At 48.7% G+C, this 27280-nt stretch overlaps 1 protein-coding gene across 3 annotated transcripts in view; it reads left to right on the forward strand.

Annotated features, from left to right (window-relative positions):
• The window catches only part of C8B (complement C8 beta chain), a 36285-nt gene extending 10169 nt beyond the window's left edge, over positions 1-26116 (forward strand). For all 3 annotated transcript variants that reach the window (XM_070591865.1, XM_070591858.1, XM_070591873.1), the window contains 9 exons: positions 1751-1892; positions 4337-4469; positions 6692-6889; positions 10138-10378; positions 12242-12370; positions 14732-14895; positions 21738-21891; positions 23559-23627; positions 25793-26116. In XM_070591865.1, the coding sequence (XP_070447966.1) occupies positions 1751-1892; positions 4337-4469; positions 6692-6889; positions 10138-10378; positions 12242-12370; positions 14732-14895; positions 21738-21891; positions 23559-23627; positions 25793-25944 (1382 nt within the window). In that variant the 3' untranslated portion in view covers positions 25945-26116. The remainder of the gene's footprint in view (positions 1-1750; positions 1893-4336; positions 4470-6691; positions 6890-10137; positions 10379-12241; positions 12371-14731; positions 14896-21737; positions 21892-23558; positions 23628-25792) is intronic.
• The last annotated feature ends 1164 nt before the right edge of the window (positions 26117-27280 follow it).

Below are 27280 nucleotides of genomic sequence, written 5' to 3' on the forward strand. Positions count from 1 at the left end.
TTACTTCCCCGAGATCATAGAGCAGGTAGGTGGAAGAGCTACAATTAGGAATTTGGGGATTCAGATTACATTCGCTGACATTAAGGACACCAAGAGGATGTGTGCTAGAATCAGAAATCCTGAGTGAAGTCTTATTTTGACTCTTTGACCTAGGAGAAGTCACTTAACCTTTCTGCATGTTGGTTCTCTCAACAGAAAATCGGAAGTGAGGTTAATACCTACAAGTGTGTTATAAGCATCAGGTGACACAATGGCCATGAGCACTCTTTGCAGACTGTGGGCTCTGCCGGCTCTCAGAGGCCTGAGGCTGAGTACAACGTGGCAAAGCCTCCAACAGTGAAATAGGGCGGCCAGCATCAGTCATCTCCGAGAAATCTTTGGAGAGATAGTCCCTGGCTTTTACATTTTTGCATCACCAAGTCCAGCATAAATACACCTAAAGCGTAATATAGTCAGTAAAACATTTCTGATTAAAGGAAGGAAGGAATAAAGGGACAGATGGATGGTCAGACAGAGGAAGGAAGGAAGGAGCACACGAATGAATAATCATCAGCTGCAGAACTAAGTAAACACTTGTCTTTTCAACTCATTCATGTAGCTAATTCAAGCTAACATATGCCTCTCCATTTCTTCAAGTCGCCAGCAAAAATAAGAATATTTTGCTTCAAATTATCTCGATGGGAGGTGCAGCTCTCTACATTCACCGTGCTTCAGGATATTGCAGGAAAGAGTTAGGGATTCTTAGAGCAATTTCTAGGGCTTATTGCAAATGCAAAATTCCATCCAATAAATCTGAAAGACTTTTTTACAGTGTGTCCACGGACTCATTATGGCCAGCGTTCCGTGATGCTGACCACAGCCATAATGGTTACTTGGGCAGGCTCTAGTTTAAACGCCTTGTAAGAAACAGTTTGAAAACCAGATTGTTATTCTTTTGCCTTTAACCCCTAAGAACTTTGGTTCAAGTGACCAGACACATGTCAGGAAACAGGGTCACCGGTCGCCTTATGGCTTTACCCCAAGAACATACAGATAAGAAAGGAAACCAAGTCAGTGGGGCAAAGAGTTTAAAGGAAGCCAAAGTGCTGTGAATAAGTTTAAACATACAGTGCAAATATTTCTATCGTCTAAAAATAGTCCAAGTAGCTATGGTGCTGAAGACAGTGTGGTTTAGTGGGAAGAATTTGTGATTAGACACTTATAGGTTCCAATCCTGCTGCAAATATTTATTAGCAATGTGGACGTGGCCCACAAAACACGAACTGTAGGAATAACAGCACTTATCCGCACCTACCGTGAGTCAGTGCTGTGCTATTTGCTCACTTAAAGCCCCAACAACCCTGGGGGGGCAGGTATGCTGACTTGCCCATTTTACAGATGAGTAAATTGAGGCGGGGTGGGTAACATATGGAAGGGCACACAGTTAGTACTGCTTACACGACCCACCAAACCCACCTCCTCTCCCCAGCCTCAGGGAGCCGAGTGCAGACTTCCCTGCTGTCTGGCCACCTGACCCCTCCCTGTGAGGCACTTCCTCTTTCCCCGCCCTTAATAATCTCCCCTCAAAGCTTCCAGAAATGCAACACTGGCCTCTCTGCTGATGCCATTACTGATCACCTGGGGACATGAGGACTAATTGTTCCAGAGCATTAAAGGCAGCAAAGTGTCTGGCGCACAGTAGGTGCTCACGCGATGTCAGTTCCCCTCTGGACAGCCACGTGACTGTGGGTCACACCCTTTCTCCGTCCAGGGAGGTGTATAAACCGCAGACTTCTCTGCAATGGGGACAACGACTGTGGAGACCAGTCAGATGAGGCAAACTGTAGGAGGATTTATAAAAAATGCCAGCATGAAATGGACCAATACTGGGCAATTGGCCGTCTGGCCACTGGGTAAGTTACCGTCTTCCCATTGTGTGGATGGGAAGGCACAACACTGCATGTAATTCTGGAGAAGAGAGAGGAAGGGAGCTGATAGAAGCAGCGTTCCTTCTTTTTTCCTTCCTGGAAAAAGACTGTAGTGTCAGTGGATGCTTGAGGCTGCTCTCTGAGGACGCTTCCAAGGAGCCTGAGGAGCATGTCCCCTAGGGAGACACGGGCCACACGGGGTGGGGTTAGGAACCCCAGGGACAAGTTGTGCATGGAGACCACACAGGCTCCGGGCGAGGGCTGGGGTGAATGTTTATCTCACACCTGCTATGTGACTGTGTGAGGCGCTTTCTTAGCTCACCTCGCTCAACTTGCGAGGGGGGTTCCGTCTTTTTCTGCATCACTAGGCCCCAGCAGAGGGCCTGGTCCGGAGGAGAGGCTCCTAAGTAATTAGAGAAGGAACGGATTTCTGGGATGGGCCTGCAATCGATCTGTGTTTCAAGCTTCTGGGGATCTCTGAGTTGGTCCAGTCCTCTGGTGAGGTCAGAGAGCAAGGTCAGAAGAGGCGGGACTGGCCTGGCGTTTGTCCTGCTTGCCTGCCACCTTCTGCAGTTTCTCAGCCTCCAGGAGGGGGAGTGCGGACCCCTCATATGCAGTAGAAACCGTCCTGCGTGACGCAGAGTGGGGAGGACAGTGACCATGAATGGAAGTCACCTTCTTCCTAAACAAAGATCACATCTCAATCCTGAAAGGCTGTCATTAGACAGAGAGACCCCTCCTGCAGCAAGGCCTCCCGTCAGGACCACCTTATGAGCTAGTTATTATAATCCCCACCTCCTGAATAAGGAAATCGAGGCCAGGAAAAGTCACGAGAGCTCCTGGGGTCACACAGCTCGGGAGGGTGACAGAGCGGACATTCGGAGCCAGTGGTAGAGTCTGCTGCACCCTGGAGGAGGGGCAGACGGACAGCTCCCTGGCTGCGGGACCTCGGGCAGGCCACCTCTCTGTGCGGGGCTTTCACCTCGTGGTCTGTAGAGGAAGTGGATAACACCCCTCTGTGAAGGTCTGTGAGGACTAAAGAAGCCAGGGTGATTGTAATCGGCTCGTGCAGTGCAGACTCGCTTCATGAACCAGACCCTCAGACTTCCGAATCCTGGCCTACCAGTTGCGGCTGGCCGTGAGACCTGGGGCAGGTCAATCACCCTCTCTGTCCCTCACTTTCCTCATCTGCAAAATGGTATAATAGCAATACCTATCTCATAAGGTTCATCCTCACAAGGGTGAAATGAGCCAATAGGTGTAAATTAATTAGAACAGTGCCCCACAGAGTAAGCACCACATTATATTTGTTAAATAAAATAAATAAATATGCACTATTATGATACCTGGAACTCTGTCTTGGGAAAGAGAGCCTAAGACAATTCTGTTAGGAACAGAGCCGAGGCTGTGGGGGCGGAAGCTGCAAGGAGCCAGAACTCCTTCCACAGAGCCTTCTGTGGAAGAGGAGTTGGGATGGAGGCCGCCCTGGGGGAGGTGAGGGTGCTGTCCAATGAGAGGCTGCAGCCATCCTCTCTAAATGGACATAATGGTCTCCACTGCCCAGGGCTTTGGGGACACTAAATAAGGCAGTGCTTGGAGCCACCCACTGCTGTGTCTGTTTCCAGTTAGACCCACAGGAAACGATGACTGTTTTAGTGCCTTGTGATGGGGTCACACAGAATTTCAGAAGGAATCCACCACCCTCTCGAAGCACACACTCTAGTGGGGGCAACAGACCCATAAATAACAGCACACATTTGTCACCGACCAAGCAGTGTTCTGCACACCCAACACGTATGTTCTCGTGTAACCCTCTCAACAACCCTGTGAGGGAGGTGCTTTCCTTGTCCCCGTTTACAGATGAGGAGACCGAGGTACAGAGAGGTTAACTGGTTTGCCCGAGGTCACGTAACTAATAAATGGCAGAACAGGGATTTGATCCCAGGCGTCTGACTCCAGAGCCCGTGTTCTTACCTGTTATGCTAGACCATTCTTGTCAGGCAACTGTAATAGTACAGAACAATAAATGCACAAGGGGGTGAGCACGAGGTCTTACGAGGGCCTCTAACCCAGCTTGGTACAAGGATCAGTGGAGCCTTCCCACAAGGCAGCAACAGAGCTCATCTTGAAAGATAAGAAAGAGATAAGACTGTGAATGGCTGGAAGGGTGTTCTGGGCACAGGGAACAGCACTAACACAAAGAGAAGGAGCAGAGCAGGTTGGAGGAAGAGCAGGACCTGCAGATGGCTGCAGACTGGATACAGTGTGGCTGGGAGCAGCCAGGGACAAAGCCGGAAAGCTGGTTCCATCCCATATCAAGGGCCTTGAATGCTGTGCCAGGGAATTTTGGTTTCACTTAGTAGATCTACCAGTCGAGATCACACACCTGGATTACCCTAACTTGCCTCCTCTGTGTGCCTCCCCTACAGGATAAATTTGTTTACAAACCGTTTGGAGGGCCCAGTTCTTGATCACAGGTATTACGGTGGTGCATGCTCCCCTCATTACATACTGAACACGAGGTTTAGGAAGCCGTACAACGTGGAAAGCTACAGCCCACAGGTACGTCACAGCCAGGATGCCACTGCAGGGCGGTGGAGGGAGCACTCGCTGAGGAGCCAGCTAGCGCAGTTGAGGGCCGGCCCTGCTCGCTATGGGTGCTCACATGCATCACGCTTTCCCTTTGAGCTTCACTTCTTCGAGTGTGAAATGGGTGGTTCCTTCCTGGAGCCTCAGTGGTGAGGCCGGCATGCTGTGTCTACTAAGAGCAGTAGTTGTAGTGGCAGTGATCATACTAACAGTAATTTCACTCGCTCCCATGAAGAGAGCCAGCCCGGGGGTCTGCTGGTTCAGACGGGGCGCTCTCACACCGAGGCCCGAGTTCGTTTCCCGGTCAGGGAATCACACCAACGACTGCCGGGTGTATACTGTGGCGGCTGTGTGTTGCTGGGATGCTGAAAGCTCTGCCACGGGTATTTCAAAGTTTCAGTGGACCTTCCAGACTAGACAGGCTAGGAGGAAGGACCTGGCCACCCACTTCTGAAAAAATTGGCCATGAAAACCCGGTGAACAGCAGCGGAGTGCTGTCTGTTGCAGTGCTGGAAGGGGAGAGGCTGGCGCACAAAGACCCAGCCGATTCCACTCTGCTGGATGCGGGCGCCAGGGGTCAGAATCGACTGGACGGCACCAACCACAAACCATGAAGATAGACGTGTGCTTAGGACCTGGAGTCTCAGAGGCTCGGGGGCTCTGCCATTTCCCATCTGTGTGATCCCACGTGTCCCTGTCTTTAAATCGGGGGTCATCGTGGTTCCGCCCCCCTGGGAGAGGATTAGGTAACAGGTGTAAATGCTTCGTGCACACAACACCTGGTTAGTGGTGAGCCCTCAGGAAATGTTAACTCTGGTTGTTACCAAGCCCTGGCCTGTTAGAACCATAATGGTTCAAAGGATAAGTTAGAAAATGCCCTCCTGATAGAAGCCTGTGCTGTGCTTAACACGCAGCCCTAAAGCTAGCCTCACAGAGAGGGCTCAGGACAGACGATGCTACCGCGTGACACATACCCTTGGGACCGAGGCAGATGCCGTTCCAGGCCCGGCTCTGCACAGCCCGCCGTGTCACCTTAGGCTGAGTTCCCTGTCTACTCTGCCTCAGTTTCCTCATCTGTAAAGTGAAGGCGCTGGACTCGGTCAGCTGGATGGTAGCTCCCACTTCTAAATCTGTGCAGCCCTCAAGGCTGGTGCTGCCTCCTCTCTCCTCCTCCTCTTGCCACCCTGCTCCAACCCTGCACAGACTTGTTGGCCAGAAAAGAAGAAAGGGGCTCAGGAGAAACAGGCCCTCCCGGCCCAGGCCCACCAGCTGCAGCCTCTCTGGCGCAGGTGATCGGCCTTCCCACGGCCGGTGCTGAATGCTGTGCCAGTGATTACCGTATAAACTCAACCCTCAGAACAAGCCCAGTGCGAGGAGGTATCTCCATTTTACACGTGAAGAAACTGAGGCTTAGAGAGGTGAAGTCATCTCTCCAAGGTCAGACGACTAAAACTGGTGTTCCACCCCAGGCCGCTCTCAGAGTCACTCTGCTCCCCTTCCTTCCTCAGCAGCTGGGGTGTTATGGGAACCGCAGACATCCAGAGCCACTGGGAGTGAGGTGGAGACAATTCAGGTCTGGTCACTCCCGGGACACCGAGGCAGCACCCTTGGCAGCTCCCCGTGCACAGGACGATGAGCACTGACTTTTGAGCCAAGAGCTCTCCTTTGCAGCCTGCCTCTCTGCCCCCAGTCCACCCTCCAGTTCCACTGCCCTTCTGTCCCAGAACGATCTGAGGCTCGCTGCCTCCTCTGCTGGCCCATCTTTGGATGAAGTCCAAATTTCAGAGGCGATCCCAGAGCCTCAGCACATCCTCTCACGTGCCCTCCCTTCCCCTCGCTCTTGCGCACTAGAGTCCCTGCAGCCTCTGCAATTCATCCTACTTTTTCCCGCCTCTGTGCCTTCGCCTCCGCGCCTTTGCCTCCTCTGAGCCCACAGCCCCGAATGCTCTCCCCCACGTCTGCCAGTTGGAATCCAAATCAAGCACCCACCTCTGAGTACCGCCCCGCAGTATTGAGCACCTGTGTCTCTCCCAGTGGATCAGGAGCCCTGGGTGGGGACACAGTTGGCCCTGAGTTTTCTGCATTCAGAGCACCTCGTCAAGAGCCCAGCATGTGCACAGCGGATGTCTGTTGACTTGGACTCAGCTGATCTAAGTCAAATGAAGTAAGAAACGTTTTCTCTTTTCTTCCTTTAGACTCAAGGCAAATATGAATTTGCGCTGACAGAATATGAGTCGTACTCAGATTTTGAACATAATGTCACAGAGACAGCAACTAGTATGTCTCGTTTCAGCTTTGGTTTTAAAAAACCTGGAATATTTGAACTTGGCATTAGTTCAGCAAGTGGTAATGCCAAGCATTTTATTAGCAGAACCAAACGATTCTCTCACACTGTAAGTACCCTTTCCTTCCACTGCTCTTTAATTTCTATGTATTCGTTTGAATTTTCATGCCCACAGATGGTCTGTATTCTGCATCGCTACTAGTCCCAGCAACCAGTCATATTTCTGTTGTTTTGAAAAGCTTTTCATAAAAAATAACTTGGTCTTACATTAACTCACTTTTTAGAAAGACCAGGCGGTGGTGGTCTTCCATAATTATTTTCTCTCATTTTCTAATAAGCTTCTTTCCTTAGTTTTCATTAAGCTTGAGATTGTAGCCTTTCCAGACAAACCATCTCTGGAGACTTTTCACCCCCAGCGATTTGACTTCCATCCTAAGCATTCAGCTGAAATTCCCCTCTGAATGCCACCCAAGACTCGTCTCTGACTTCTTGGGGCGTCTGGTGGAGCTGACCACACCACCACTGCCTGTTTCTCCTGCTTTCTTTCTGCTCTTATCAGTTTCCTGCCTGGGTTCTAATATCCCCACCTGTACTTTATTTAACTTGTGGACATCTTCTCTTCTTACTCTCTAGCCACCCCGGGCAGCCTCTTCTGCTCGCCTCCCCTCACCTCTGCAAGGACAAGCCAAGCCCTTCGTCACTGCTTCTGACCTTTCTGTTCAGCTCTGACCGGCACCACCCACCTTCCCGGCCTCATTACCTGGATGCCTTGCTGACACTCCAAAGCAAGTTCTGCCCCTAAATTTTCTGTGTTAAATAGCAGTTTTGCTCCTTCTACTTCTCCAGGCTGAGAGTTTCAGAATGGTGCTTGGCTCTCTTTCCTCTTCATTTCCACATTCATTGGCCACCAAATCCTTCAGTATAATTCTCCACCCTTCTTAATCTAACTCTGATTACATCTTAACCAGCCCAGGCCCTTTCATGTCTTGCTTGGCCCCGCTAAAGCGTCTCCTGTATCCAACTTACCCCTTCAAATTTATGGGCTGCCAGAAAAATGTTTCTGGGGTACTAATCTATTCATATCGTCTGCTCCCTTGCCCCCGTAAGGTGATGGTGAAAGCCAGTGACTTAGAAGAGGTGGGATCGGACTGGGAAGTGAGGGGATGTGATATTGGCAAACAGGTGACAGGCAGACGTGAGGAACCTTGAATGCCAGAGTGAGGAAGGTGCATTTCGTTCTCTAGTCGCTGGGAGTTTTCAACCTGGATGTGATGTGATAGAAAATTAGTCCAAGGCAAACATGGAGGAGGTCAAGATGTCTACGGTGATTCATATGAGAAAAAAGAGATGGTGAGGGCCTCAGACAGGTCTCTGCTGCTGCAAATGGGTAGCGAACATTAGTTAGACTGTCATTGTCTTTCCCTATTCTCCCTTACCATCTAGGCTGTGAGCTCCTCGCTGACAGAGGCTGTTTCTTTCGTCTTTAGATTTAGGATGGCGCTTAGTAGGTGCTCAAGACTGAAAGACTGTGATGAAGGATTGGACTGATTAAAAGGAACTTACCTTGTCAGGGGAGAAAACAAAGAGTCTCATCCATTTGCTCACTCCGTTTCACCTTCCTCCCTCCTTACACAGCCAGTTATATAGAGGGCTTACGTTGTGCTAGGCCCTTCGCTAGAGACTTGAGGCCTAAAGACAAATATAACATGGTTCTTGCCTTCAAGCTCCCAGTCTAATGGGAGAGGTAAACGTGTATGCAGATAGCTTATTCTTAATTTTGCACATTGGTTGTAATACAGCATGCTATCCACTATAAAGGAAATATAAGCAAAGTGCAATGCAACCCTGGAAAATGCAGTGTGTGTCTCAGAAATTCAGGGATGGTATCAAATAGGCAGCACAGCTAAGCGGGAATTTAAAATATAAGTAGGTGTGTGTCAGGCAGAAAAGTAGGGGAAGAGCATTTCAGGCAGAAGGAACAGCATGAGCAAAATCGTTTTATGAAAGAGAACGGCAGATGTGGGTAACAGCGAGAAGGTGACGAGTGCTGATGTACGGTGTGGACGGCGGGAAATGGTAAGTTATGGGGAGGAGAACTTCAGGGTTGTAGAAATTGACACAGAGAGACCACGGGGGACAGATTGTGAAGTTCTTATGTGCACAGTAAGGGAGTTGATTTTATCCTGGAGGCAGTAGAGAGTCAGTTCAGGGTGTGTTTTAAGCTTAGAGGGGCATTCTAATAATACCATCAGAGTTTTCGGCCGTCAACTCTGATTGGAGCATTGAAGGCAGGCTGGAGGAAGAAGGGTGATCAGTGGGGAAGCTCCTATTATAACCCAAGCAGGAGATGAAACCTAAAATATTTAGAAAACTCATGAACAGAGCACCTCGTGACTGCTTAGGTTGGAAGGGCGAGGGAGCAGGAAGAGGCATGAGTCGTGGGGCAGGACTAGAACGGGCGAGAGCAAGGCAGGAACCTGAGGGGCCTGGCGGTGGGCACGGCCGGAGCTGGCATGGCTTCATAGAGCTGATAGGTCAAGCTGGCAGGAAGTTTTAAGATTGGGGCAGAATGCACCTTCCGCACGTTTCCCGCCTCCGCCTCTTCCTTTGCCGACATCCTGGTGGAGGAACCTCTCCCCTCAGATCATCCGAATCCCCCTCGTGCTTGCACCTCATCAGTATCACTGTGTTTCAGTCCGCCTCACCCAACAGGGGTCACCAAACTTTTTCTGTAAAGGGCCAGAGAGTAAATATTTTAGGCTTCATAGGGCCATACGATCTCTGTCGTAACTACTCAGTTCTGCCATGTAGTGGGAGAGCAGCTATGGACATTAACAAATGGGCCTGGCTGCATTCCAGTAAAACTTTAGCCACAAACCAGGTACCAGATGTGGTGTGCGGGCTGTAGTTTGCTGAGTCTTGCCATGAACGGCAATGTCCAGCCTTCCTGAAGCCCCAATTTTACTCTTTCCTGAGTGGATTTTCCTTAGAGTTTAAGAAGCACAGACGAAGAGGTTGCCTTTGTAGGTCAGCAAACCCCGTCCCTCATCAGAGCTGCCCCCTGCGCACCGGCTGCTCCTTGCCGTGTCTGTTTCTGGTTACCCACCCTTCTCGTTCCTTATGTGTTGCTGTAGTGGGGTGAGTTAAGAGCAAGCTCTTCCAAGCCGAAAAGGACATCAGAATATTTATGAGACATGAGGGCTTGTCAAAGAGGCCGTCTTCCCTGAAGCATCCTAAAGGAATCATAAGAGTGCTGACCCCAGGCCACGACATTGGATGGTATTTGTAAAGTTCATCTTCTCGTTCCAGATTCCTAACTTTAAAGGTCTGGTTTTCCCATGTTGGTATTTCATTTAGAAAAGCACATTTCTGCACGCGCGTTCTGACCTTGAAGTGGCCCATTACAAGCTGAAACCCAGAAGCCTCATGCTGCATTACGAATTCCTTCAGAGAGTCAAGCAGCTGCCCCTGGAGTACGGCTACGGGGAGTACCGGGACCTCTTCCGCGACTTCGGGACCCACTACATCACCGAGGCCGTGCTCGGCGGCATTTATGAGTACACTCTCATTATGAACAAAGAGGCCATGGAGAGAGCAGGTACTGCCCGCGGGACTGTGGCCTCCCTAGTGGGGCACATGAGCTCCGGGAGTCGCTGGGCCTACTTTACTCTCTCTAGACAATGGCATCCCGTCTCACGGCTCTAAATGCCGTCAACATGCAGGGGACTCCCGAGGTATGCACCCACCCTGGACCTCTTCTCCACGCCCCAGAGCTTACGGCCAAATGCCTCCTTGATATCTCCACTTGAATGTCTTAATGACCATTGCAAACTTGACATGTCTCCAAAGAGAACTTTTGCTTTTCTTCCTCAAATGTGTTTCTTACACAGGCATCCACATCTCAGAATGGTTCCACCCATCCAACCAGTGGATCAAGCCAAAAGTCTAGAAGTCAACCTCGATTATTTTTCTTTCCTTCTAATCTATTAGCAAGTTCCATCAGCTCTATTCTCAAATTGTATTTTCTCTCTCTCTTTACTGTTACCACCTTAAGCTCACCTCAGGACGAGTGTTTCGCAAAATTTAATGTGAATGCGAATTATCTTTGAATCTTGTAAGAGAGAGATTCTCGTTCAGTAAGTTTGCAGTGAGACACAAGATTCCACATTTCTGACAAGCTTTGAGGTGATGCCAATGTTGCTGGTCATAGTTCACACTAAGTGGCCAGGTTGCAGGTTATGACCATAGCCTCCAAACCAGAACCCACCTCCCACTCTTCCTCTGCAGTCTACTCTCCATACGGAGATTCCAGGTCTTTCCAAGCACAGTCAGGTACGAGTCTAAGGGGTGAACCCTGCTTCTCAATCCAGTATTCTTTCCTACATCACGACATTTGTCAGCTTAAGGGACCTGCCCTGGGTCACACGGTTTGCTGTGGCGGAGCCAGGCGTTGGTTGTCAGTCTAGTGAACTTGCAAGAGGACCCATGGTATATAATGTAAATTTATGTCAGCGTGGCCCCAGTCTTGCCAACATCGAGGGTGCCTTCCTCCATACCAGTAGTTTCAAAAGTAGTTTTCTCAGTTCCTCAGACTGCTTCCTATGAACGGGCTCTGTGATCAGCTAAGTGGGGAAAGCATGATAGATCCCACTTCTGGAGTCCTGCAAATACTGCCGTGAAATGACTTTGCCGCTTCTGCTACGACACTGGTCACACTTACTTGGCCACAGAAGCTCTTTTCTTGTAATACTTACTATTACAAGAATTCTAAGAGATATTCTCATAGATTCATGTTTCAAGGAACATGCTTGGGGGACAACTGACCTACAGGAATGTTCCTAGACAAGCTCAGTCATCACAGTCGCTCTCCTCTCCTTGTACTGGCCTCAGTGCTACAAAAAGGTGCTTACAAGTCCCACCTGAGATTCCAGCAGGCCCAGGAGAGAAGGATGCCTTGGGGAGAGCTAGGGAGGAACCAGTGGCAAAGGATCCAAAAATGTTGAAGAAATAAGGGAAGTTGGCGCCTTCCCTTTGCCAGGTCCTATACCCGACACTCCACCTTCATCATCTCAATTAATCAATCAACAAACTCTTTCTCCTGTAGCAGAGAATGGAGAGCGTGGGCGAGGGAAGGTGGACAGATCACTGGATCAGCGCCTCGAGCCTTGATGAGGACCCGCAGTTTTAGAAAACAGCTCTGAGCGCTCTCCCTCTTTGGAGGGCAGCAGACCCCTTGGAATCTTTGAGGTGGCTGGAAGGGGCGGTTGACACTGCTCTCTTACGAGGTCTCTGCCCTGAAGCTGCCTGCATTTCTTGTCATCAAGCTGCTCACCCATTCATTTGAGTCTGAGTCCCTGCGGGGCCCCAGGACATCCAGGAAGGGCCGGGCCTTTGGAGTCAATCACAGAAAAGGGACAGGACAAATTACCTTCAGGTCCTGAGCCTCTTCCTTTGCTTTCAGATTACTCTCTCAAGGATGTCCTTGCCTGTGCCAAAAATGATTTTAAGATTGGTGCTGCCATCACAATGGTCTATGTCAAGCTGGGTGTGTCGGTGGACAAATGCCAGCGTATTCTGAAGGAAATCGAAGGTGAGTGGCGGGGACGTGTGACTTCTATGCTTCTCAGCTTTCCCTCTCTAGCACCCTTGGATCCAATCTTTCTTTAAGCTAAAGACTGGATATTCCAAGGCATTTCGATTGAAATAATAGTAATTCATTCAATCAAAATTTACTCCTACTATGTGATGAGTATACAAAAGTGAATAAAATTGTATTCCTACCATCATGGTGCTCCCATGCAGGAGGCAGACAATGAAAGAAGCAATGGCAAGGCAGTGATAAGCACCAAACGCCAGTGTGGAGCATCAAGGCGGCTTCCTAAGGGAGGGATTGTTTGAATTGCCCCTGGAGGAGTAAAGTGTCAAGGTTGTGTTTTAGGCAGAAAATAAAAAGATCTAACAATGGAAATTTACTTCAGGGTCTGGGAGTTGGCCTGGCTAGTGGTGGGATCTGGGGTCGGGGGCAGGGGGAGGAGGTGGGGAGGCAGGTAAGGAAGCTAGTCCTTACCTAAGCCAATGGCAATACAGAAGAGCAGGCAAAGCCACAAAGTGTGAAGCAGGGCCCATGAGGCAGGAGAGACCAGGAGGTGGGTATTGAAGCCAGGAGGTAGAGCCAAGTGTCTGGGATCAGGGAACTTGGAGGCTATGCAAGGGAGCTGGGAATCCACACAGCCCCCAGAGTTGGAGAGAGGCTGATCCGCGGCGCTCAATCCCCGAGCCTCTGCGCCCCGAGCAGCTCTCCTTCCTCTGCTCTGGTTGCTAAGCTTGTGCCTGGATGATCTGTGAAGAAAGAGCTCCATAGCTGAAACAAAACAAAATAAAACAACAACCACAAAAACTAACTGGTGGTCTAGAACCATCTCTTGCACTGTTACCGATGTGTGGTTGATGTTGTTTGTTCATTTGGTGGGACTGGGTTGGAAGATGCGTCTTACACAGGGAAGCGTGCATAAAATGTAGGTGCTGTTTAAAAAGGCTTTGTAAAGGAAGCTCCCACTGGTCACTAGGTAGAAGCTTGCCAGCACCTCAGAAGCCCTTGCAATCACAACTCCGCCTTCTTTTTTGGAGATAACACCATCCTGACGTCTGCGTTAAACACATCCTTCCTTTCTCAGTAGTTTTACCACCCACAGGTATCATTAACCAATATGGCTTAGTGTTGCTTGTTTTTGAACTTTTACAGATGGCATGTAATCTTTTCTATTCTGTTTTTTTTTTTCATTCAACATCCTGTTTTTGTGTAATTCATTTCCATTGCTGCATAGTATTTTATTGTATGAATGTAACACTTGTCTTTGTCCATTCTACTGTTGAATTTGCGTTATTTCCTATTTCAAGTGATTATCAGCAATGCTTCTGTGAACATTCTCGTACCGTTATCTGGTGCACACGTGCAAGTGTTTCTCCAGGGAATACCCAAGGAGTGGAACTGTTGGGTTGTAGAGTATGTACTTTTGCTAGACTAGACAATGCCAAGCTGTTTGCTAAAATGGTTGTACCAATCCACACTCCTACCAACAGTATACAAGACTCCTTCTTTATGATGCCCAGGTGTTGCAGGCTCAGAGCTGAGTGGTCACTTCACACCAGTTCCTTTGGCATGGGGCACACAGACGAATTAGAGTGAGAATAACTCACAGATATGATTGAAGGCTTTCTAGCAAACTCCGTGAGAAGTCAAAATAATGATCACTTTAGAGTAGACAGTCTTCAGAGGGTATCTATCACATGCAGAGCCCAGGCTTTACAAATGTCCCCACCTTTGACATCCACACAAGGAAGTGATAGAGCTTACAGCTTGGCCAGGGTAGTTGGGTAAATTCTTTCACCCCTAGTACCTAAGATTTCTTATCTGCAAAGTAAGGATTATATAGTCCTCTTTCATAGTGAAGATTAAGTGAGTTAATACTCATACAAAACTTAGATTAGGACTGACACATAAATCATCAATAATCCCGCTACCTATCTATCAATCTACTTACCTATCTGTGATTTATCAATTTATCCCTGTGTATGTATGTATGGATGGATAGATGGATATATCTACCCACCAATCTATTTACCATCTATGGTCTATCAGTCTATCTGTAGGTATGTATGCATCTATCTATCTGTTTATTAGCTCTCTATCTTCCATAGACTCATTTAGTGACTGGCATTTATAGGTGCTCAATAAATATCCTTTCCTTGTCCTGCCCCCAGCTTGTGTCATATATGACCGGGTGAGCCTCTTGCACCATGACTCCCTGGCTGGAAGGGACATGTCTTGTCTAACAGCATCCCCAGGGTAAGCTCAGTGAATATTATGGTAACCAGGTTGTTGGTTGGGTTGTAGTAAACTCCAGAGTGAGAAAGTCAATCCTCTGACATGCTGGATCTCTGTCCTTTCCAGAAAGAAACAAGAGAAACACCATGGTGGATGACTTGGTGGTCCTTGTGAGAGGAGGGGCAAGTGAGTACATCACCGCCCTGGCATACAAGCAGCTGCCAACAGCAGACCTGATGCAGGAGTGGGGAGACGCGGTGCAGTACAACCCAGACATCATCAAGATTAAGGTACAGCTGGGCAGCTGCTCAACCCACCCTTTCCTCTATTCAGAAAACAGCTTACGAGGGGCTACTATGAGCCAGGGGATGGGACATAGAGCTCAATAAGACCCAGACCCTAATCTGGAGGCACATGCCTTATAGTGGAATATACATCTGGAGTGAACTGCTTACAATATACTGTTCCACACCAGCTAGAAACCCCTGACTCCCTCTCACTTGGGCCCCCAAGTCACTAAAGGAAATGAAACATCGGCTTCTAATTCCAGGCTTCTTCAATTTGTATTATTTCCATTTCATCAGAAGATCACTCATTCAGTTATTTGTTCATTTAAACATTCGTTCATTCAACCAACAAACAGTTGCTAAGTTCCTGTAATGTAATAGGAGCCAAGGCCCGGGAGGAAAGCAGGGGAAGATGCAAGGATGAAAAATACAGTCTCTGCTGAACAGTAAGATACAGACAGGCATGACGGTCTTACAGGACAGGATAGTACACGCTGCTAGTTGCTAACATGTTTGGGGCACCTATTATATTCATGACAGTCTGCCAGGGGCTTCAGGAATGTTATTTCATCTAATCCTCCCGAGGCTGCAAAATTAAGTCTGCTTACCTTCATTTGGTGGCTGATTAAAGTCAAGGTCACAGAGGTCGCATCCATCTGTGGCTGCTCAAGAGCCTCTGTTAGGTCCAGACCGGAGACTTTGACCTCTTCCCTCTCCTCCTGACTTTCCTGTGGGTGTGGTGAATAACAAATAATGATCCGCACCACCTGTCACCCAAACAAGAGAAGTTCTGCAACCTTAAACTAAAAAGACGTTTGCTAGGACAGGACTGTCATACCCATCAGCAGTGGTAGGTCCTTGCCTGTGGGGACTTGAGCTTGGTATCCATGTCGCATCTTGCACTGTCTTCTTCTTGCTGTTGTCTGTACAGTCATTGATGGTCCAGGGTCCACCCCCTAGAGATTTACTCTTGCAGCCAAGGAGGGGAGTTGAGGGGCTGGAGCTCTGACGGGAGGTGCTGCAGTTCCCAATGCTGGCAATTTCCCATAGTATCTTTTTTTGTGTGCCAAATGCATAGTTGCTGTAGAGCAGGAAGGCTGCCATTAAGATCCTTTCTTCTGCCACTTATTTAGTAGTGACACTTAGTATATAGTTGCTGGCAAGCATCAAGAAAGATAAAGTCAGCCACAGGTTGCAGGTAGCTCCAGAGAAATCTGGAATTGGCTGAGGGCATGGTGACATTGGTTGGTATCACATTTGGGCATGGGAGAGAACAGAGTCCAGGGGAAAATAGATCCCTGGTACTTACTTTTTATTTATATCTTACCTAAGTCTCTTTTTTTGTTAACTGAGAGTCAATGGATTGCCCAGGTTGCCTATCTAAATAGGTTGGATGTACCAGCCTGGGCATCGGGAATGTCAAGTGCCACGCATATGACGTGATATGGGATGTGGGGGCAGAGTGTGTGAGTGTGTGTGAGAGAGAGGGCATGTTAGCATGCTAAGCGTCTCAAAGAGGCCTGCACACCACCTCAGAGCACTTTACTGAAGGCACGAGGCTTCCCAGTACACGTAGGGTAGAGTGGAAAGTCACACCCACTCTCAGTGTCGTGCTATGAAGGGCTGTGTGGGCTGAAAGGGGCAAGACATCAGAGAATGAGGGGCGTTTTCAGGAGTAGGGGAGGCAGGATTGTTGAAGGTTTTTATGCACTTTCTCTGAAAGTCCGTAACCTGAGTTGGACACATACATTGTGGATGTCTCACTCTTGCTGGCAAGGGAAAACGGCAGATGCCTTCACAATATCTCAGAACCATTCTTCTCTGCAAAGTCAGCTTACCAGGTGGCTGGAGTGGCGATTGCTTTCCAGGACAGCAGAACCCACTAGATAAGCAATGCCTACACAGAGTGTTGGCCAAGGCTTATGTACATGAACCAGTCTTGAAGATCAAGATCTGAAAACATGATTCCTGCGGAAGGCAGGTGGGCAGGGAAGGAGGCCCCAGAAGAGCCCATTCACACTGTTTACCGGCAAACTTTAGACACAGAGAGAGAGTTCTTTTGTCAAATAAGAGTTAAGAAAAAGCAATGGACAAATAAAGAGAATTTTGAAAACAAAAGATTGAAATTACATTCAAGATGCAGAAACAAGCATATGTCTAAAACCAGAAGTAAATTTTAGAATGCATTTGCTTTGAGATTATAATAAAATTCAAGAAAATGAGGAATTTATGAAATAAAAAATAGAAGCTGAGATGTTTAGACACTAATCAAATGAAAAGGAAAGTGGCGGAATATATGAAACCAAAAGCACAGTAGCAGAATTAAAACTTACATTGGCAACTATAAAGAACAGAATTGACGCTGCAGAAAATTGAGTCAGTGATGTGGAAGGTACCATAAAAATGTTCTTGTAATGCAAAAGCAAAAGACAAAGAGATTAAAACAATGACAGAAAAGAAATGTGATGGACAGAGAGTACAGAAGTGGAAATCTACAACTCAGAGACCTCTTCCTGAGAAAGAGACGAGATTAAACGTGAAGATGCATTAATCAAGCACGTAATAAGGGTAACACTCCTGAGCTGATGATGCAGAATGAACAGCTGAGTGAAAAGTTGGCAAAAGTACTGAAAACGAAACAATACTGAAACACATCCTGGTGAATTTGTTTTACTTTTAGGAAAGAATATATCCTACAAAAGTAAAAGTCGTTCTGGCCTTAGAATTCTTTGCAACACTAAATGCCTCAAGACAATGAAGGGACAACCACAAAGTCTTGAAGAAAATGCCCAGTGAAATGGCCATTAGTGGATGAAAAATCCCAAAGACATTCTGAGATATTAACGAGGTCACATAAAGTGTTGCCAGATTTAGCAAATGAAACTGCAAGATGTCTGGTTAAATCGGAATTTCAGATAAATAAGGACTAATTTTTTAATATAAGCATCTCCCAAACATTTCATGGGATATACTTACACTAAAAAATTATTTGTGGTTTATCTGAAATTTGGTTTTAACTGGTTATTCTGTATGTGCTGGCAACCCTAGTCACGAAGTCTATCAGCTGTGTACATTTCTGCAACAGTCAGGGTGGTAGGCTGTGGTCCGGGACCCGGGCTGATGGAGAAGTCATTGCGCAGAGCCTGGGCATTGCCTGCCGCAGAATGGAAAAAACAGAGTAGTGCATGGTGCTCACACAGAGGTCAGGGAAGCCTATGGTGTGCTGCAGTGAAACAACCCCTAAACCTCAGCGACTTAGTACAACAAAAATTTCTCTCTCAATCACACAACGTGTCCCAAGTGTATTGGTGAGGGGGCTTTTACAATGCCACCCCGGGACCCAGGCGAGGGAGGATGTATCTTGTCATGTGCTCCCAAGATGAGCACAGCAGTGGGGAGGGAATGGGGAGTCACCTCCCTCGGCTCCGGAAGCTTCAGCCTGGAAGGGACACTCCCTCTGCTCACCTTTCCCTGCTCAGAACATGTCACGTGGCAAGCCTGCCCTTAAGGACAGCGGGGAGTTGCAGCCCTCCCACGTACGCAGAAGGAAAAGAAGCTGATGTGTTTGGTAGGCAGTGATAATGACCATCACACCTTTCTAAATCAACTTACCCCAAGATTCTCTGGAAGCAAATTCTCTGGCCAAGAGAAGGTTCATGGTACAGACATGGTGGTGGCACCGCCTGGTGAGATGATGTTGGGCGTGGACTGCTGGATCTCACCCCCAAGATGAACTCGGAACTTCAAAAAGGGAAACTGTGAATATATAATTAAATGGCAGATAACCCATCCGCAAAATAATTTTGCCACAAATGAAATCCTTAATGTATAAGGAATGATGCAATTTATAAGAAAGACACATCTCAAAGGAAAATAGGCAGTGAATAGGATGAATAGTGAAGAACTCAGACAGTGAATAAGGATGTAAAATTTCGAACTTCTCTAGGAATGAAAAATGAAAATTAAAATAACCAGGCACTATTATTTTTCACCTATCAAATTGAAAATGATTAAAAATCTATAACATTCCATGAAATTGAGAGCGACGAGATGGACACTTTTATAAAATGAGATGGGACTATAAATTGGTACAATACTTTAAGAAAAGAACGTAACCATATACATCCAAAACCTTGAGAATGGTTATAGCTTTTGATCCAGTAACCTCAAATGCAAGAATTGAGTAAAGAAATAACTTAAAAGTTGGTAAAGATGTATGTGTAAAAACATGCCTTGTTTTATATTATTTGTAGTAGCAAAAGAGAAAATAAAGGAAACAATCAAAAGATTCACTAACGGGAAGAGTTGAATAGACTGTCGTTCATCCCTGCTCCAGGACACTACACAGCCATAAGAGATCATTTCATCAAGGAATAGAGAATGGCATGGAAGAATGCTCATAATATGACCTTAAGTGAAAAAAGTAGAATATAAAAATGCGCTTTTCTTACGCCACCAATTTGCTGTGCATATCTGTCCATCTACCTATCCAAAAATATATACTGAAAGGATACAAACCACAATGGTGACAGTTCAGATCCGTTTCCGCTACTTATTGTGTGACTCTGGTCAACCCACTTTTCTGTGCCTCAGGCTTTTCATCTGTAGAATGGGGATACAGAAGACTACCTAGCTGGTAAGATTGTTGTGCAGCTTAACTTAGGTAATGTTTGCATTCACTTCAGCGCCTAATCAATGCTTGCTATGACAACAGTGATTTGTTCTCATTAAGAACGGCCCTCACCAGGGTCCATTATAGAGGACGGCATGGACTTTAATAGAGGACACCAACATCTCCTTGCAGCAATATGAGAAATAAAATTTTCACAAGGGCAAGTGTGCTGAGCATCCAATGATCAATGTGAGTAGTTGGGACTGTGTATTTGGGGGAGAAATGAGGAAGAAAGAGGGAGGGAGGAGTTGAGGGGGAAAGGAAGGAAGAAGAGAAGAAAAGAGATCAAAAGACAGGGAAAAGGGACCAGCAAGCCAAAAACACAGATAAATGAGCCAAGTTAAGTTAAAAAGGGACTGGGAAGTCCTGAGGAGTTGCTGCTCAATTCCAAGGCCAACCGTAGTCTGCAAGATTTGGAGAACCCTGGCAGAGAGGTTGGAAATGGCAACAATCAAGCCATTTTTGTCAATAATGGACATAAACTAGCAATGAAAGCAAAGGCTTGGGGTTAGAATCCTGGCAATACTCTTTTATGAGTTCCCCGACTTTGTTCAAGTTACTTACCCTCACCTGAAATGGGGCTCATAATTGCTGCCCTATGACGATGAAGTGGGATCATATTTGCAAATGGCCCCCACAGCTCCTGGCGCACAGGATATGTGGCAGGTATATTCCAGTTTTGCTGCAGACTTGCTCTCTTCCTGGAGCAAATCTCAGTGCTGGTAGGAAAATGCCTGGTGGCTAAAGGCAGCCTTTCAAGGTGTTCGGGCAGGGGATGCAGATCGCTGGAGGAGCCCATCACTGGCGTGCAGCAAACCCCAGCTTCCCTCGCAGCCCGCCCCCGTGGGTGGCCAGCAGGCTGGACGGTTCTGCAAACAGCCTCTGGATCAATTCATTGACCACAAAACGGTGAGACAATGGGACCACCAAGGGGCCTTGCTTTGCCCACTGGAGTAAAGGTCAGCGTCAGGTGCATTAAGAAATGGAAGCAATTTTCTTCCCACCGGAGGCTTCTATTAGGCATGATTGCCTGCATTTAGACAGACCCTAAACTCTCCAGGTCTGGATTAGGGAGGATCACAAACAAAAGCTGGAGAGGAACCCGGCCCTGGAGCTGAAACAAGAGCCAAGAGGCTCTAAACATGTGTGTTTTTGTGGGGTGTTTTTTTGGCTTTGAACATTTTTAACCACCTCTCTGGGCTTCGCCTCTGTTTTTTTCTAGCCCACAAACACCATCACATCCATCTGTGGCTTCCCCTTCTCAAACACTGCTGTGCCCACGGAGCCACCAGCGTGGCCCTCTCTGCTTCTGTGTTTCTGCTCCCCATACCCTCTCCTCCATGCCAGCTGCCACTGCCCTGCTGAGGCCTCACATCCCACCTCATTCATCCCTACACTGCCATCAGGGGTTCTCCCTAGGCTCCCGTGGGTCCCCAGAGACACCGAGCTGAGCGGTGTATAGTCCTGATCTCCAGGAGCTTGCAGTCTAATTAGAGGGGGAAGAAAAGAGACTTCAACACACAAAAATGTAATGACCACAAAGGAGCCAAGAGAGAATTTGTGTCGGATGGGTAGTACAGACGGTATTCTGAGTGTTTCCTGGCAGGAAGGTGTTCTGTGAGCCTTGGAGGTTGGGAGAGGCTTCCTGCTGGTGGCTCTTGCGTGACATGAATGATTTTGACAGGTTTGGAGTGGGGAGTGGTGTAGGGACAATGCTCCTATAATGCTTTCAAAGAGCTACTTCAAAATCACCTCCTCTCCCCTCCAAAGACAGATCAGCCACCTGCTCCGCTCTCCCCATCACTACCTTCCGCCGGCACCTGGCTGCCTGTGAGAGCCCGTTAGAGTGCCCGTCTCCATCTGTGGAGGCTGGGTTTCCTGAAAGCAGGGCTTTTATCCGAGTCGGTACTAGTGCTCCATGCCTGGCACTTAGGAGTACTCAGTGAGTGTTTGTTGACCTGAACTTGAATGAGCTTATTTGTGGATTTTGGGTGGGGTGGGACACAGAGAGGATGGGGCATGCATCTACAAGGTGTGACAGACATTTACTTCCATACGAATCCGCTGGTGGTCCCCGGGCGTTGACACCTCGCCGACACCTGTGGGGCCTTGCTTCATGCTCCTGCTTGATGAACGCTGCCTGTTGAAATAAATGCCTTTCCTCCCTGCCCAGGCAGAACCTCTGTATGAACTGGTGACAGCCGCAGACTTTGCCTACTCCAGCACAGTGAGGCAGAACATGAAGCAGGCCCTGGAGGAGTTCCAGAAGGAAGTCAGCTCCTGCCATTGTGCTCCCTGCCGAGGGAACGGAGTCCCTGTCCTGAAAGGTGCTGATTCCGGGCAGCTGGCGTCCCTCATGGAAGCCGTCATCTGGAGGGGCTGGCTGTGGGGCCTGGGCACGTTATCAAACCCACACCCCCTCCAGAGTATCTCGAGAAGAGTTTCTGGGCAGTCCTAGGCCTCTGCCCCGGCCCTGGGGCTGTCATAAAGCTCTCTTCATTCTCTGAGGGGAAGAAAGAGCGCCCTGGCCCGGTGGAGCCTCTGAAGCTGAGCTCCTCCGCCCTGGTTGTGCCTTAGAGCCACCTGAGTCCGGATCCCTAACGCGAGGCTCTCTGGAGGAGGCCCCGCCCCAGGTAGTTGTAATCCGCGGCCAGGTGTGACTCGCTGTCACTGAAACGCCCGCCGCCTGGAGCACAGAGAGGTGGCACCGGACCAAGGAGGCCCCGCACTCAGGCGAAGCGCGAGGTTCCTCTGAGGCGGCAGAGCTCAGCCCAGGCTCACGCGACGGTCACCCCGGGCGTTTGTCATAGACACGGAGCCCTGGGCCTCGGCCCAAAGTCAGCCAAGTGCATCCCTGGGATGGACCTTAGAAAAGCCCACCAGCGGATTCCGCTGTAGGGCGAGGACAGGGAGGCTCTGTGGCTGGACTCCCCGGCAGATAGGACCCATGGTTCGCTGACCTTGTAGACTAGTGGGACAGGGAGACTTGAGCAAAGAGTTACGCTGCTGTGTACAGGTGTTAATCTCCCGAGACGTCAGGATGCAGGCCACTAGCACATGCTATTCTGGCCATCGGGGTACCCAGGTTCCAGCCGCAGAGGACACCGTGGGTGACAGCAGCATTAAACTAAGGACAGGAGCAGGCTGAGACTGTGTGGTCTCCACCAAGGAGTGGGGGTGGGCTCAGGGAGTCTCTCCTGGTCAGAGAAGGGGCCCAGGCTGAGCAGGAGAAACTCTTTGTGCATCTCCTGAGAGTCCAGGGCAAGAAGATTGGGAGTGGCGGCATCGATGGGCCACCAGAAGTTGATTGCTAACTTCAGGGGTCACATCCAGGACCACTGCTGTGGGCAGGGCAAACTTGGGAGAGGCTGGGACCCGAGATCTGATGCTCCTGTGGTGATGGGCGAGCAAAACTCTAAGGAAGAGTCTAATCCAGCAAGACGCCAAAACAGGGATCAGGAGCAGCTTGTCGCAACAGATCCCAGCCCAGGGAGCCAGCTGCGGTCAGGGCAGAACCCCCGTGGATGGAGCGAGCTCAACAGAGGGGACTCCAGAGCCAACCTGTTCTCAGGGAGAAAGAACTGGCTAAAGAAAGGATGAGACATCTAAGGATAGTGAGTTCCCCATCACTAGAGGTATTCAAGCAAAAGCTAGACAGTTACTTCTGGTGAAACTGAGAATCAGTGACCATTGGCCCCAGCGACCTCAGTAATGTAGCTTTTGACCCTGAAAACTTACAAGTCTAGGTCAGATGTCAGCTAATGAGTAGTTTTCCTCAACAACTCCATATAATTCCCCATGAACACCCTTTCATGAACAAAGGATCCTCAAGAAAGGAGTGGGTATTCTTGGCACTGAACCTTTTTATTTCAAACCACTCAACTAAATGTTTGCCCGATTCTAACCTACTAGGAAAGCGGCAATGTGGAGGGCTGGCTTCACGAGTTCTGGGCTTCGCATGGTGTCGTTCACTCTCTCTGCATTGCCTTCTCAGAGTCACGCTGTGAATGCATCTGTCCTGTCGGATTCCGAGGCCCAGGCTGTGAGGTCACCGATCGGAAAAGTAAGGAGTCTCTGAGAGTCGGCTGGGAAAGGGTACTCTGGGGAAGTCCAGAGAACGTTCAAAAGGGCAAGAGCAAGGAGGGGGTGCGGGGGAGGGAGCTGGACGCTCTGAAACTCGAGGCCCATCCTGGCTCCCGGCTTTATATTCGTTATTTTCACAAACGGAGAGTGCTTCATGTTGCAGGACTCCTGATGCCTGGCGCTTGCTTCTTGTCTTTGGAAAGCTTAGCTTCTTTTTTTTTATTTCGTGAACTCTTATTCATCCCTCAAAATCCAGCACAGATGCCCCTCCTTCTGCAACAATTCTTCTAATCCCCCAAGTAGAACGAGTTAATTCCTCCTCCTGGGGGCTCCTGTAGAACTTTGGTCCTATGCCTATTCTAGCTCTTAGCACATCATATTTTGGGCCGTGCGTGTGTCTCCCCTGCATCTGTGAGCGGGGACCATATTCCATTTATCGCTGTGTCCCCACAGCCTGGCACCATTGCTGCTCAGTGACGTGTTGAATTAACAGAGGAAAGATTAGACTCTCGTTGAGATGCCATCCAGCTCTGTCTTTTGGTCGGTTTACTCTAAGAGCTCTCAACCCCCACTCTGCCTCCCTTTCTTTTCCTTTCTGTGACTTTTTAGTAATACCATTAAAAAAGGAAATGGCACATCCAATAAAAACAACAATGTATTAGGTACTTTACTGTGTACCAGGCACCTTGCTGAGTGCGTGGACACAGCTTGGGTTCAAATTCCATCTCCATCATTTAATAGCTGTGACCTTGAGCAACTTCCTTGACTTCCTTGTGCCTCAGTTTCCTCCTCTGTGAAATGGAGATGATGATGTTAACTACCTCACGGACTTGTCTTCAGTTTCTCATGATGCATATAAAGCACGTAGAATGGTGCCCAACACATTGTAAGAGCAAAATAAATACTGGTTAGTTTGTTTTAGAGCAAAATAAAGAGTGTTACTTTGCATTTGACACATATTAACTCATTTAATCCTCACAGTGACCTCAACAAGTAGATATCATCACCATACCCGTTTTCTAGATGGAAAAACTGAGGCTCAGTGGGTCGCTCACTAACCCGCCTGGTGGTCACACAGCGAGTACGCACAGGTTCAGGTCCAGGGTCCGGGGACACTGCGTTCCCCGTGCCTGCCCGCACTGCTCCCTCCCCGGGAGGTGCTCAGGGCTGGCTTCCCTCCTCTCTTCCTGTCCTGCGTGTGTCTCAGCAGCCGCGCATGCTCTCCCCGTGAGTGTGCAGGCGCACAGCCGCAGACTTCCACCTGTGGGAGGAGACCGGAACCCTCCTCCTGCAGCCTTCCCACTGCACGAGTCGGGAGCGCCCAGAGATGTCGAGTAGTGCATCCCGAATTACGCTGCCACTTAGTGACTCAGCCAGACACACATGATCATGATGGACGTAATTAATTATTTGCCAATCTCATCAACAACCAAAAACTCCTCCAGGGAGAAACAAAGGTCCCCGGGGGCGGGGAGCACAGTGTGTGTTATCACCCTGTCTGAAATACACGGCGCTCACACTCAGTAACGGAGCTCCTGTTTCACACCTTGCGAAGACATAGCCCATCCAGCGTCCTATAGCTGGGAAGTGTCTAAGCTGGAAACCATTCATTCGTTCATTCATTCAATGAATATTTACTAAGGACCTCCTATGGGCCAGCTTAGGTGCTGGGATTCAGTGGTGAGCAAATCACATACTGTTGCTGTCATCACAGAGCTTACTCTTTAGTTAGAAAGACCAATATCATTTGAATTGTCCCAGAAATACATGTAAAGTTTCAAATGTAGCAACTGCTATGAAATGCCCTGAGGGTTTAAAATATGGAGAATAGATGGGGAGTTAGGGGTCAGAGAAGTTTTCCCTGAGGAAATAACACTTAAACTGAGACCTGAAGGGTGAATAGGATTGACCAGATGAATAGAGGAAGAAAGAATATTCTGGGCCAGGGGGAACTGCATGTGCAAAGGCCCTGTGGTGGAAGGGAGCATGGCAAGCACGATGACCTGGAAGGAGGACAGTTGACCAGAGTGGCGAGACCGGATATTCGGATTCCCAAAGGCTCTTGGCTTATATACCCCACCCCACTTGTAGGGCACCAGAGTACAATAAGAGCTAATTAATATTCATTGGCCTTCTTTCTTATAGATGTCCCCATTGATGGGAAATGGAATTGCTGGTCAAACTGGTCTCCGTGTTCTGGAGGACGTAAAACAAGACAAAGGCAGTGCAACAATCCACCTCCTCAAAACGGGGGCCGCCCCTGCTGGGGTCCCGCGGCAGAAACACTCAGCTGTTAAGGAAGGGAGAGCTTCCAGCAGATGACGCGCCTGCGGACTGCGAGCAGGAGAGCTCTGAGCCCGGGAGCTCAGGCCGGCTCACTCCCACACCAGCTCCCGCCTGCAGCTGGCCCAAGGGTGGAGGGCAGTGCCATCAGGATGTTTAAAATAAAGATGTTATTTGTAAAACACACATTGATTTGAGCGAATAGTTAACAGTAATTCTAGGCTCCTCGAGGGCTTAAGCGTCTTGGCAATCCTCGCTTTACTCATCTCTCCGATGTTATTCCACTCACGTTAAGGACCAGCCGGGAACTGTGTTGGGAGTTATTCACACTGAAGCCCTACTTCCCCGCAGCGACTGGCACACGGCAGGTGCCCAGGAACGAAGCCATGACTATGTGTATTGAGATGTTTCTCCCCTGAGGAGTGCACTGTCGCGTTCCACGGCTGTGGCAGTTAGTATTTATTGAAGGATTACTGTGTGCCGGCCGTGGTGCTTGGCGTGTTAATTCACCCCATCCTTGTGCAGCCTTATAAGGCGGATGCTGCGTCAGTCTCACGAGAAGCTGGGCACCTGGAGCTCAGGACGCTGAGTGACTTGTCCAGGGTCACACGGCTAGGAAGGGGCAGAGCTGCGTGTCGCACCTGAGCCCTCGGGCTCCAGGGTTTCAACTTCACCTATCATATGCTTCTTTCCTCTCAATAAGCAGGCGCTTGATTAACAAAGGACTTTTTATGAAATAAAATGTAGAAGAAAGTGCTGACGGCAGGGTGTGCTGTCGACAAGTCCCCGCCCACTGTGTCCCCAGGAGAGTGGATCCTCGGTCCTCAGCTCCCTCGATGCTGAGCACAGGGAGGGGCTGGTTGTGTATGTTGGAAGCAGGAGTTCTGGGGCACAGCTGAATTGTAACGTGAGTGCTGCCCAGAGATGACCCTGAGCTGGAGACAAGAGCCCGGGAATCTGATCACTGAATGAAAGAGTTAAAAAAGACAGAAGAAAGCTAAAGAAAACAAAAGAGGAGGGGTGGTGGTGGCTGGAAGAGGAAGCACTTGAACAGCCAAGTTCAAGGGGACGGCGGAGGGCAGTGTGCCCTCCCCAGCTCTGGGCAGTCTACCGTGCTCACCTGTGCTTTTGAGCAAATCCCATTTTGGAGAGGGAGGTGTTTGAAGAGGAGAATAAAAACGCGGTCCTAAAAACCAAAATATTTCTTTTAGGTTGAGTCAAGTGATCATGGAAGCTTTATCGCTGTCATTCATTCCATCACACTAAAACACCCCTTAATATTTTCTCTGTTCGTGGCTGCTTCCTGTCTGATTGCAGAACTTCATATAATTTGTTGAAATCAAATTGCTG

This window comes from Equus przewalskii, chromosome 2, assembly GCF_037783145.1.
Source record: "Equus przewalskii isolate Varuska chromosome 2, EquPr2, whole genome shotgun sequence".
NCBI lineage: Eukaryota > Metazoa > Chordata > Mammalia > Perissodactyla > Equidae > Equus > Equus przewalskii.